This window comes from Vanacampus margaritifer, chromosome 2 (genome assembly GCF_051991255.1).
Source record: "Vanacampus margaritifer isolate UIUO_Vmar chromosome 2, RoL_Vmar_1.0, whole genome shotgun sequence".
In the NCBI taxonomy this organism is placed as follows: domain Eukaryota; kingdom Metazoa; phylum Chordata; class Actinopteri; order Syngnathiformes; family Syngnathidae; genus Vanacampus; species Vanacampus margaritifer.
Window position 1 is genome coordinate 5392981 of NC_135433.1, and position 13089 is coordinate 5406069.

General features: G+C 39.9%; 1 protein-coding gene across 3 annotated transcripts in view; it reads left to right on the forward strand.

Annotated features, from left to right (window-relative positions):
• The window catches only part of ephb1 (EPH receptor B1), a 275249-nt gene that overhangs the window by 175381 nt on the left and 86779 nt on the right, over positions 1 to 13089 (forward strand). For all 3 annotated transcript variants that reach the window (XM_077555878.1, XM_077555879.1, XM_077555880.1), the window contains exon 5: positions 2983 to 3318. In XM_077555878.1, the coding sequence (XP_077412004.1) occupies positions 2983 to 3318 (336 nt within the window). The remainder of the gene's footprint in view (positions 1 to 2982; positions 3319 to 13089) is intronic.

Here is a 13089-nt window from a genome sequence, read left to right on the forward strand (position 1 = left end):
GTATATTTCAAAAATAAATAGAGGGCGGCACGGTGGATGACTGGTTTGCTGGTTTCCGCCTCCCAGTGCAAAGGACGTGAGATTAAGTCCGGGCTTCGGCCTTCCTGGGTGGCGTTTGCATGATCTTCCCGTGCCTGCGTGGGTTTTCTCCAGGTTCTCCGGTTTCCTCCCGCATTCCAAAGACTTGCTCAGCAAGTTAATTGAACACTCTAAATTGTCCTTAGGTGTGATTGCGAGTGGCTGTTTGTCTTTGTGTGCCCTGTGATTGGCTGGAAACCAGTTCGGGGTGTACCCCGCCTACTGCCCGAAGTCAGCTGGGATGGGCTCCAGCACCTCCGCGACCCTTGTGAGTAATAAGCGGTTAAGAAAATGGATGGATGGATAAATAAACAGAACAAAATGACCAGTGTCTTTTTTTCATTACATTTGTAACAAAAACAAATGTGATGTTTTTTGAACTAGTACAATCAAACAAATCTCAAATCAAAGCAAATGTGTTGTTTCACTTCTTCTCATACTTGAATTGAAACTAAAAAGCCACGATAAATGTCATTTTCCAAAGAACATTTGCATTCTACATTTCTAACTGATCACAGTCATACTGACATGCTCTCCACCAGTCTTGATCAAAAATCCAGTCCGCCCTGTCCGAGACCAAAACAAAACAGAGTAAAAATGTATTTGATTCCATGACATGACCGAAACCCTTAAAAAGTGGTCTCGAGACCAAAACCGATCTCAAGAACTACAGCCCTATTTACAGTATATGTATCGATACGTTATCATTTTGCCATCAAAAGTCCTATATTAATTATGTTTTAGTTATTTTATAGTTTGAGGTACCACAAAAGCAAAAATATCAGCATTAAAGTCACTGTATCAAAAATAACTCAGCTGAAAGCTTCTTAATTCTGCTGATTGTCAATTTTTTTCTAAATAAATTACATCTGTAGTGAAGACAAGGCATAATTATCCACCAATCATCAGAGATTATGGTCTGATTTCTGAAGATGGGCCCAACTGATTTTTTAATGGTATCAGACACACGTGTCCATTTTACGCACGTCAAAATCAGTACAAAGCACTCTATGTGGTTACAACTTTTAACCAAGTCCCACAAATCTTCCGATCAAATTTCAAAGATTTCTGAAGTTGCTGCACTCACTGGTCAAATTGCTGTTGAAGCTCTTCCAATTTTCATCTAATATTTTCCTGACTTTCGGGAATTAGCTCGGTCGTTAACCCTTGTGTCTTTGTCATGTCTTTGTCATAAACTAAGGAAAACAAAATGTTCTACTTGATGTCAAAGGAAAGAGAAGAATATCATTATATTAGAGAAATGGGCAAGTTATGATATGCTTTCCGCTATGTGAGAAATGGGTTCGTTCAACTTCTTTGAATATAAAGGTCAGACTTCACAGGGATAAATAGCTTTGCTATCCGGTCTCCAGGGAAGCCTTACTGCACCTAAGCAGCTTTGGCAGTGTGCTGCTCTTTGAACGGCCACGGGTTCTATCTTAGGGCCAACATATCACTGAGCAGCTTCATGCAGCGGCAAATCGACGCCATCATTTGAACTCTTAAAGAACCGTACTCCATTTGGGGGATGGCGAACGAGACACTTTTTAGGCAGCCGAATCTGAATGCGCCACTCGAGCAAAGCACTTTGTTTTTTATCGTTGTGTGATTTTTCCATGAATATCATTTTGGAGGTTTTGCTCCTAGGGAGTGAATGAGAGCTTGAATCTCCAGAGCCACTTGGATAAGAATACTCCATGCAACACTGCATTTTGCTAAATAACCAATGTTTGATGGATACAAACGTTTCGCTGTATGATCCCTCTGGGTCTGAGGGGAATAAATTAGCATTCCAATTGTGCAGAAGAAAGAGGGAAAAGAAAAAAAAGTGGCTTTTGCCAACAACACATTAAGCTAACTAAATCGATCCAATTGCAAAGAATCACACAAAATATAATTTGTCTTCTGCAACCACGTCTAGATTCCCTACACAGTAAATTTCACAGAAGTAAATTTTACTCTGAAAAACACTATAGTCGGTCCCTGTTTAAACAGAGTAAATGTTACACTCGAAAGAGAGTAAAATCTTATGTATAGTAAAAAAATTAACTACTAGATCGATATTACAGTGCCAGTATCGATACGATATCGATACTAAATCAGTATCGATATCGTATCGATGTTGGCACTATAATATCGATCTAGTAGTTTGGTTCCAGTTCGGGATAGAAACGGCATCGCTCAACGGATTGATTGACCATCTCCCCAACTGAAGGTTCTGTGATCGTTCCTCAACCCTTGAGGGATTTAAAAAATATATATTTTGAATATTTTACTCATTTCCAAGTGTAAAGTTTACTCTAGTTTAACCCTGGAGAAGCCAAGAACCCTTTTCTTCTTTGGAAAATTATGAATTATACATTAAATGACTGCTACAAGTTCACTGAACACCAAAATATATGTTTTTTTTTTCAATTTTAACCCTTTTTTTTAGCTAGCAAATTTAACTTAATTTAATTTAACTAGCTCAGAGTTGCTAATTTATCAAAATATATATATAAAACATACTCCTAGGCATTCTGCAACATGATATGAAATAGATTAACAAAAAAAACACAATTTTACCATCTGATGGTTTGCTGAGAAGATGGTTTTGTTGTCACCACCACTCTGGCTCATGTAAGTGCAATATTCATCCACTAGATGGCCCCATGCAGGGGTCAGAAGTGGCACTCTGGACTTTTGAAGTTAAATTTATAAAAAAAAAAATGGTCTTTGTTATTTGAGTAGCAGAACTTATAGGGTCCAAATTTGACCCTGTGGGTTCTCCAGGGATTTATACTGGGCTTGAATATAGTCTTTTTAGAGTAAAATTTACTATTACTATTGAATCTATTGTTTGGTATACTGTACATATCCAGGATTCCCCGACCTTTGCCTTTAAAGTGCCATGTATCTTTGCAGGTGTCCCATCCAGCCCCCGGAACGTCATATCCATTGTGAATGAGACCTCTGTGATCCTGGAGTGGCATTCTCCAAGAGAAACGGGCGGCCGGGGCGATGTGGTTTACAACATCTTGTGCAAGAAGTGCCAGGCCGACCGGCGCGCCTGCTCCCACTGCGACGACAATGTGGAATTTGTCCCCCGTCAACTGGGTCTGACCGAGACCAGGGTGTTCATCAGCAACCTGCTGGCGCACACCCTATACAGCTTCGAGATCCAGGCTGTCAACGGCGTCAGCAATAAGAGTCCCTACCCGTCTCAGCATGTGTCCATCGACATCACCACCAACCAGGCCGGTAAGTGATGAGCGATGAATATTGGCGTAACTAAGTCATTATTTACTTTATGGTATTTGTCTTTGGTAAACTTTTGTAGCCTTGGCCTTGGCCTTTCTCGCAGGGCAAAGGTACAATTTGTGATAAGTGTCTATTTACAACATTTTTTTTATTTTTTTGCACAATGTGCAATTCAAGCTCTCAGGACGGCTGACTGCAAAACCAAAGGAGTTTCACATATATTCCTTTGTTTTTGTTGTATACTGAAGACGTTTGGGTTTCAGATCAAAAGATGAGTGTGAGACAAAAATGTGTTGAAAAACACAGGGCAGAGCACCTTTTGTTTGAAGCCACCCACTTTTATTTTATTTTTTTTATTTTTATTTTTTTATGGATAGCTCAGTATTGTTCATTCGGTAATTTTACCGATTTGACATGTTGTCATCATTGCTCTCCTTTATTATTATTATTATTCTTATTATTATATATTTTTGGGGGTATGCGGGTGAGTTTGTGTGTATTCATTAGTTCACCTAAAACCTATTAAAAAATCCCATACCGTTCACCTAAACCGAACACTTCCAGCCAGTTGTGAGGCCGTCAGGAGACCCGAGGAAGGACCAAAGAAAAGAAACGAAAGTGAAATCCAGCATCGACCAGATACCACCCACCAGGCCACCAACCAGAGTCCTTCACCAACAATGTGCAATTCAAGCTCTCAGGACGGCTGACTGCAAAACCAAAGGAGTTTTACATATATTCCTTTGTTTTTGTTGTATACTGAAGACGTTTGAGTTTCAGATCAAAAGATGAGTGTGAGAAAAAAATGTGTTGAAAAACACAGGGCAGAGCACCTTTTGTCTGAAGCCACCCACTTTTAAAGTGAGCAAAAGTATTGCAACAAACAACATTGAATATTTGGTGGCGTAACCTTTACCAATAATTGCATCGAGCCTGTGACCCATTGACTTCTCCAGACTGTTTCCAGGACTTTACTGCAGCCTCTTTCAGTTCAATTTGTTTCCTGGGGGGGGGGCTTCTTCATTCAGTCTCCTCTTCAGGAGGTAAAATGCACACTCTAAAAACAGTTGGGTCAAAAGTAACCCAATTCCATCCATCCATCCATTTTCATAACGGCTTGTCCTCCACAAGGGTCGCGGGGGGCGCTGGAGCCTATCCCAGCTGGCTTCGGGCATTAGACGGTGTACAAAAGTAACCCAATTATGGATCAAAATTGGACCGATCAACTTCATGGGCCAATTTGACCCAACTTTCTGGGTTGTTTTATACCAAAATGACCCAGGATTGGTCCATTTTTTCACCCATAGTTGGGTTATTTTTTACCTAACTGTAACCTAAGAGTGCATGCTCTATTAGTTTAAGGTCCGATGAATGACTTGGCTAGTCCAAGACCTTGAATTGTTTTCCCTACTGATGAAGTCCTGAGACCAAGATTAACCTCTACCAAAGTGAAATTGCATTAAATAAAAGGTGAATTTCTGTTTTGTTTTTCTCTCATATCTTTTGATGTGAAACCTAAAAGTCTTCACTTTACAATAAAAAAACAAAGGAATTCAATTGACCTTGCCATCCCAAAGCTTTTGTAGGAGACTGTAGCTTAACTGTAAGTCTTAACTCCGTCGCTTGAAGCAAAATGCTAGTTGGCTCTGAACCAACATCCAATCTAAGCACCCTCACTTGCCTGAATCAAAACAAAGGACTGGAAATGTGATATTCCGACCAGTTTTGTGACAGGCGCCATCATTCCTTCCTTTGTGGTTTGTTTTCCGAGAGCCAACCAATGATAGTGATAGCCCCGGTTTGCATTTTTTCGCAAGGCATTTAAGTTGCTCTTGCTATTTAACAATGGTAACATTTAGAAATGCTGTCTTTTTCTCGCTTTGAGGCTCACTTCTGCAAGTCGCAGGCTGACAAATCCTCTTTGTTGTTTTCCTTGGGTCTTTGCTTAATGAGACTTTGTTTTGAGCACAACAACACACCAGCGTCTAAAACCCGGCATCAACTGCCAATCTCAGAGTACTTGAGGAATAAACTGCTTCATTGTATTTTTGGAGAACCAGAATTGGGCTTTTGGTGGAGGATAGCTTCATCAACGTAAGCTTGCGCACACACACTGCAATAGCATGCCCGGGTTTTAAATGTCATACCTACGCATCCACACAGATTGTTGCATCCATCCTGGCGTCTGCGAGGTTACGCAACATCACCATCAAGACAAGAGTATATCGTACATTGAGACCCAGTCAGGGAACGTGTGACATCATTGGCGCTGCTCAGTCTCCCTCAGTGTGGTTGCTGGGCGGCCATGCGGTCACCAGGCGTCACCATCGACGGTGATATTACAACATCACCCGTGGGAACGCATACCCACAGGTGAGATAACGCTACACAAAGGCACAAATTTTGCCCAATGTTTGAAAACAAGTTATTTTCATAGAATTCAGTCGTAACCAGATGCCAGATCCACCACTCCAGCATCTATCGAAACTCAGACACAATCTGCTTCTTCCTCAGGTCATTGAATCGGTGGAGGCTGGTGTCTGTCACTCTGCTTCGTCTGTCCTTCCTTCCTTTCCTCAGTCTCTCCTTCCTTTCCTCAGTCTCTCCTTTGGTCTCTTGAGGTCTCCCTGATTTGTTGGAATTTGGATGTCTCTGGGGTTGGTGAAGGACTCTGGTTGGTGGCCCGGTGGGTGGTGGGTGCTGGATTTCACTTTCCTTTCTTTTCTTTGCTCCTTCCTCGGGTCTCCTGACGGCCTCACGACTCTGGCTGGAAGTGTTCGGTTTAGGTGAACAGTATGGGATTTTTTAATAGGTTTTAGGTGAACTAATTAATATACACATACTCACCCACATACAAAAAAAAAAGAAGAAAAAAAGGAGCAATGATGATGACATGTCAAATCGGTAAAATTACCAAATGAACAATACTGAGCTCACCAGAAAAATAAAAAAAAGAATTCAGTCGTAACTTTCTTCTGTACTCACTTCAAGTGTGTACACCATGGATGCACGGCACCACACTGCCCCCAAGATGCCAAAACGCACAGGAACAGAATTTGTTTTTACTTCAGTTGCTATTATTTTAGTATATTCTGTTTATTGTATTTTTGCCAGGTCTGTGCCAACAGTCATGTGGAACCACGCGTTTACGCTAGTGTAACTGCTGGTCAGATTCACCTGTGGTCAATACTTTGTCAGCCAGCCTGCAGGAGGCTGTACGTGTGCTGGAGCTTCAGCCAACCAGTGAAATTAACCTTCAGCCTATATTTTCCTCAGTTTGTGCATGTGTCAAGAATGTTGTTGTGTCTATCCGTTCTTTTTCATGCTCCTGTAGGTTTTAAACATGCACTCGAAACGCAAGGTCACGACTAAAAATAAAGGCCAAAAATCGATAAGGCTTGCTTGGTAACGTGGAGTTGCAGTGAGGGTAAAGTTGAACCGTAGTTGACGTATGAGGTGATGTAAAAACGTGCGTATTTGCCTTTGAAGTGGCCTCATGGTGACAAGGGATGCAGCAATGAACCGGTTTTACGATTAACCGTGGTTTTTAAACGTCAGGTTTATTTATTAATTAGTTAATTAATTATTTTTTTTTTTTCTGGAGAGCTCAGTATTGTTCATTCGGTAATTTTACCAATTTGACATGTCATCATCATTGCTCTCCTTTAAAAAAAAATATATATATATATATATTTTTTTAAATAACCACATCCGTTAAACAACACCGGTTATTTCTGCTCACGTGCGGCGCAAAATGACCCATGCGGCGTAGTTCATAGCTGTTCTATTTCCATACATCCCATTTAGCGGGACCCAATGGCTGCGGGTAAGGTTCCGAGGCAGCCGGGCCGCGCTGGCCCCCAACCTAGACCGGGTTGAGTGGACGTGGGGAAAGGGGAGTCTGAAACGAGGCGGTGGCGAGCGTGGCGAGGGGGTGAGGCGGAGGACCCGCGGGTAAACTGTACAGATCGCCAGTTTAAAGAGTGTCCGCCCTGAGACTGGGAGGTTGTGGGTTCAATCCCCGACCAGGTCATACCAAAGACTCTGAAAACGGGACCCATTTCCCTCCCTGCTTGACAATCAGCATTAAGGGTTTGAATTGGGGGGTTAGATCACCAAATGATTCCTGAGCGTGGCCGCTGCTGCTGCTCACCGCTCCCTCGGGGGATGGGTCAAATGCGGAGAGTGAATTTTGCCCCACTTAGGTGGGTGTGACAATCAGTGAATCTTAAACACCAGAAACAATCTCTTCCAAGTATACATTTTACTTTATTAGAGTGGGACCAAATAGACTCAGTTTAGAGTAAAATGTGTACATTTAATACACATACTGTAGCTAATTACAGGTCAAAGATCTGTTTAATGGTTAATTTGGCCAGACGGTTTTGACTTGCATGCATCAGTCAAATTTGCTTCAGCAACTACAGGTGCTCGTCAAAAAATTTGAATATCCTCGAAAAGTTAAATAATTTCCGTAATTCCATTCAAAAAGTCAAACTTTCATAGATTATAGATTCAGGGCCCACAACTTCAGTAAATTCAAGTATTTATTTGTTTATTTTTACATTATTTGGGCTTCTAGCTCATAAAACCCAAGAAAACAGAATGTCCAAAAATTTGAATAATGTGAAGAAATCACCATGCGTACTTCACTGTGTTTTGCGTGGGAAAAAAAGATGGCTCGCTGGACGGTATTTTAAAAACAATATGTCAATCTTCAACAGTAATTCCCTTTGGCTTAAGCACTGCTTGGATGCAACGTGGCATCGCCTGGAAGCCCAGGCTCCATTAATGCTTGCTGTCAGCTCTTTGTTTTTGGGTCTGGTGGGCCCTCATGTTCCTTTTGATAGTAATGTGTTGCAAAAGGAAAACGAGGGTCAAAATACAGTACTATCAAGAGGAAAATGAGGGCTACCAGAGTCTCTCCTTTGGTCTCTTGAGGTCTCCCTGATTTGTTGGAATTTAGATGTCTCTGGGGTTGGTGAAGGACTCTGGTTGGTGGCCTGGTGGCCTGTGGGTAATGTCTGGTCGGTGCTGGATTTCACTTTCCTTTCTTTTCTTTGGTCCTTCCTCGGGTCTCCTGACGGCCTCACAACTGGCTGGAAGTGTTCGGTTTAGGTGAACGGTATGGGATTTTTTTAATAGGTTTTAGGTGAACTAATGAATACACACACACTCGCACGCACGCACATACACATACTCACCCACATATAGAAAAAATTAAATAAATAAATAAAGGAGAGCAATGATGATGACATGTCAAATCAGTAAAATTACCGAATGAACAATACTGAGCTCTCCAGGAAAAAAAAAAAAAAGAGAGAAAAATGTGGATAAACAGCTGATATTAGTTGATTACAAGTTGGAGTGCAATTTCACATTCTCTTCACACAGCGTAGGTCCTTGCGTAAAATTGAAAGACCTCAATTTATTATCAGTTATTTTGACATACGATGAAGGATTTCAACTGAATTCAAGAATGAGTCCGAGGTTGGAGAGAAGACAAGCAAACAGTGCAACCACGGCAGTGAAAGCGAGGGAAACAAGACTAAATAGGCCTTATTACCAGGGTGGTCTATAGCGCTTTGACAGGCTAATAGCGTGCTTGACAGATAGACGGAGACGAAGAAATGCCAATGTCTATTATCGAGGTTGGCTGCCGTAATGAAGTGTAATCTGCCAAGCGTGTGTCCTGCTCTTTGTGGCCTTTTGTTGCCAGGTAATCACTTTGTTCCTATTACACAAAGGGGAAGTTGACCATGCAGAATCTCGCGGGACAAATATTAAAAACGTCCAAATATATTCTCAGGTTGGTTCACAAAAACAAGGTTGTCATGTCAACTGAAATTCTTCCCTGCAGTTTATGTATTTCACTGGAATGAAAGCTCTTTTGGCGTTTTAATTGGAACCTGACACACCAGATGGTTTGTTTCAAAAAGGAATTTCTTTCATAAATCAATCTGGAAAAGAGAGCTTTGCACTAGGAAAAGAAAGAAACCTGGAAGGTGAATAGTTGACTCATTTTGCTCGATCGACTATGTGGATAACTAATGATCAATTAATTGTTGTTCTTTTGATTACTGTTTTTATAGAATATAAGAATCGGAATTTTCTGAACGCTTGTTTCCATGCCAGTACAGTCTCTTTTTGTGGGCTCACTGAATTGTCACCTAAGGGTATGATTAGCAACCAATTCCACTTGATCGACAAAATATGCTATTTTGTTGTTGTTGCTTTCCCGGTTTCAATCTCTGCAAGATTAATTTGCAAGATTATATATTTGCATTGTAACTGCCAGGGGGCATAAATGTTCAATGTTCATCCTTTGCCAAAGAGCATTGACTTTTAGTACCAAGAAACTTATCCTTAAAATGAAGCTCTCATAACGTAGTGATGGGAAAATGAAGCTTCATGAAGCACTTGCGATACTTTTTGACTCCTCAAGATGGCACTCATGATTCAAAGATGCGATGCAAATGTAATCAATTTTTATTGCACTTGCCTTTATTTTTAAACCAAGATCACCATCTAGAGGAGTCAAAAAGTATCGCAAATGCTTCACGAAGCTTCATTTTGCCATCACTACTCATGAGGGTGTTAAAAATCGTTTTGGCGATATATCGCGATGTTACAGCACACAATTCTCGTATCATTTCAATATGCAGCCAAATCGATGTTTAAACATCAATTTTTGATGCAAATGTTCAACAAAACATCAAAGTTAGGGTTCCCACTTGATTCAATGTTGTTCAAACCTGAAACAGATTGCAACCTGTTTGTTAAATACAGTGGCTCAAAGTTATCGGTTTCAGATTAATAAATACATTTTCTTGCAAATCTAACAGTGTAAATGTACAAGTTTACTATTTCCTAAATTTGATTTGAGTAAAGAAAATTGCAATAATCGACTTATAGATGTGTAGTCTGTATTGAATCCAATCTTGACTTATAAATTGTGATACGGATCGAATCGCCGGCTACTTGGCAATTCATTATTATGTCTTAATAATAATAATAATGACATGACCTTCCAACTATCCAACCAGAATAATTTTCATCAGGTTATTGATTTTTTTTTCTTTCTCTGGAGAGCTCATTATTGTTCATTCGGTAATTTTACCGATTTGACATTTCATCATCATTGCTCTCCTTTATTTTTATTTTTATTTTTTTTATTTTCAATGTGGGTGATTATGTGTATGTGCGTGTGTGCGTGCGTGCGAGTGTGTGTGTATTCATTAGTTCACCTAAAACCTATTAAAAAATCCCATACCGTTCACCTAAACCGAACACTTCCAGCCAGAGTCGTGAGGCCGTCAGGAGACCCGAGGAAGGACCAAAGAAAGGAAAGTGAAATTGATTATTGACGGCGATAAATCACAAGTCTTGGTCAGGATTTATACTCTGCGGTTTTGGGTCATGAGAAATCGTTGTGTAATGGAACCAGTAAAGAGGTCACATCCGTTAGAAATATGAGTGCAGGTGGAAGGAAAAGGGAAGATGGCAGGGGAGGGGAATAGGAATTAATCACACAGGTGATAAGAGTGTTTAAGGGATGCAGAGGCCAATGAATTTGCCCTCGATTCCAGCGTGCGTCTGAGAAGATGGTCTGATCGATACTGTGATTTAGGACCTCATTCAACCACCTGTGCTGTCCAGGAAAAACTTAGCCACACGTGTCTTAAATATAACACAAGTATTTTTTTATGAATCCTGATACCAGGGTTCACCAACGCGATGTCCACCATGACAAGTCATTGTGATTTCCCAGGAATTTTGTACAAATGATCCTTTGAAAATATGAACATTGGCTGATATTTTGGTTGTTGACCCCTGTGAGGTTTTAGACCCCTGTAAGGTTTTTGACCCCAGTCCTATATCCATCTCTTTTTAATCATATACTGTAAATTACCCCTTTACACAAGTCATTTTTTCCTTTTTCCCCTCACAGACTTTGAGTCTTTAAACAATATGAACATTGGCTGATATTTTGGTTGTTGACCCCTGTGAGGTTTTAGACCCCTGTAAGGTTTTTGACCCCTGTCCTATATCCATCTCTTTTTAATCATATACTGTAAATTACCCCTTTACACGAGTCATTTTTTCCTTTTTTCCCCTCACAGACTTTGAGTCTTTAAACAAAATAGCACTATTCATATTTCACCCCATGTTTTACGACCTGACATCATATAAGTTGCGGGTCGCCACAGACAAATATGTTGGCTGGAAACCTGAAAAAAATGAAATACAATACAGAGACGGCAAAGATACTATAAAGTCATAATTTTCTTGTGTAATCCCTCCTAGCCATTGAACCTACACCACAGTCTGAAATGCAAAGTATTTTTCTTCCTCTACACACTCCACAAGTCTTTTCTATCTGGTGGGGCAGACTCGATATTTCTCTGAACTTATTGCTGTATCATCCTTGACCTACATTGTGAGCCAGCATCCCTCTGACTAAAGATGCCAAATATAGCTACAAACAATCATTTATATGGCTCTTTGTCTGAAGAGCTTTTCCACCACAATGTAAAATCAACATCCATCACCATCGTGGAGTAAGAGTCTCTAGCGAGATAAAAAAAAAAAAAAAAGTGACACGTTCAACTGGAATCCAAACAACCAGATTCATGGTGGTGGTCTGCACTATATCCTGATTTTTTTTTTTTTTAAATATATATTTTTTTTTTTTTTTCCTGGAGAGCTCAGTATTCATTCGGTAATTTTACGATTTGACATGACATCATCATTGCTCTCTTTTTTTTATTTTTATTTTTTGAATGTGGGTGGGCACTATATCCTGATTTGACAATGAAGCAAAATTTTAGGTGTACAACATCGGTGGCTATTGGAGACACCATTCCTTATGTTGTTTCTGTTTATATCCTACGTCTTCATCTGGTCTGTTTCTTCTCTTGCACAAGCTTAAGGATATTTTCATTCGTCCAGGTCATTTCTTCCCCAGGGCTTTGAATCGATCACAAATGGACTGTTGGCTGTCTTAGAGAGGTGAAACCTTCACTATCGCAGTTTTGGATCAGAGCTAGAATATCGAAGAGTTTAATCATCTCACTGACGTCGTGCTGTCACAATCGAATAGTTTTAGAATTGATTAATCTATCGAGTATTCAATCGATTAATCGGCTAATCGAATTCATTTGAATTTTTCAATAAAGCGCATGACAAAAGCATTTAACCAGTCATTGGTGTTTATTTCGTACTTCTTATTTGTATAGTGATCAATAAAAAGGGGGATTGATGTTGTACTATGTTACCAATTTGTTTATTTTTTTCCGAAGCAAAAACAGATGTTTGCAAATGTCTTATTTTAATTAAACACAGAAGATAATCAGTCTTCTTTCATGAAGGACTTACAGAAATCAGTGAACAATTAGCTTACTGTTGGTATGTTGAAATCGGAAAATTTGAAATAAAAAAAGGCTCCAAATGATTACTCTATAATTAAAATAGTTGTCGATTAATTTGATAAACGATTACTTGTCGATTAATCGATTCATTTTGACAGCTCTACTGACATGCATTCACACAATGTTCAGGTTCTCCTGTTTTCAGGTGATTTTTGCCAATGGCATTAAAACATTTGACATTTTTTATACGGTTATGTTTACGTTGTGATTTTTACTAATTGTTAACTCTTGATCAGTGTCCTTTTCTATCATATGACAATAATATATCACATTACCACATAGTCATGGTTGGTCTGGTCCTCTGAGACCTCCCTAATAGGCAGGGCAGTTGCTCAACCGA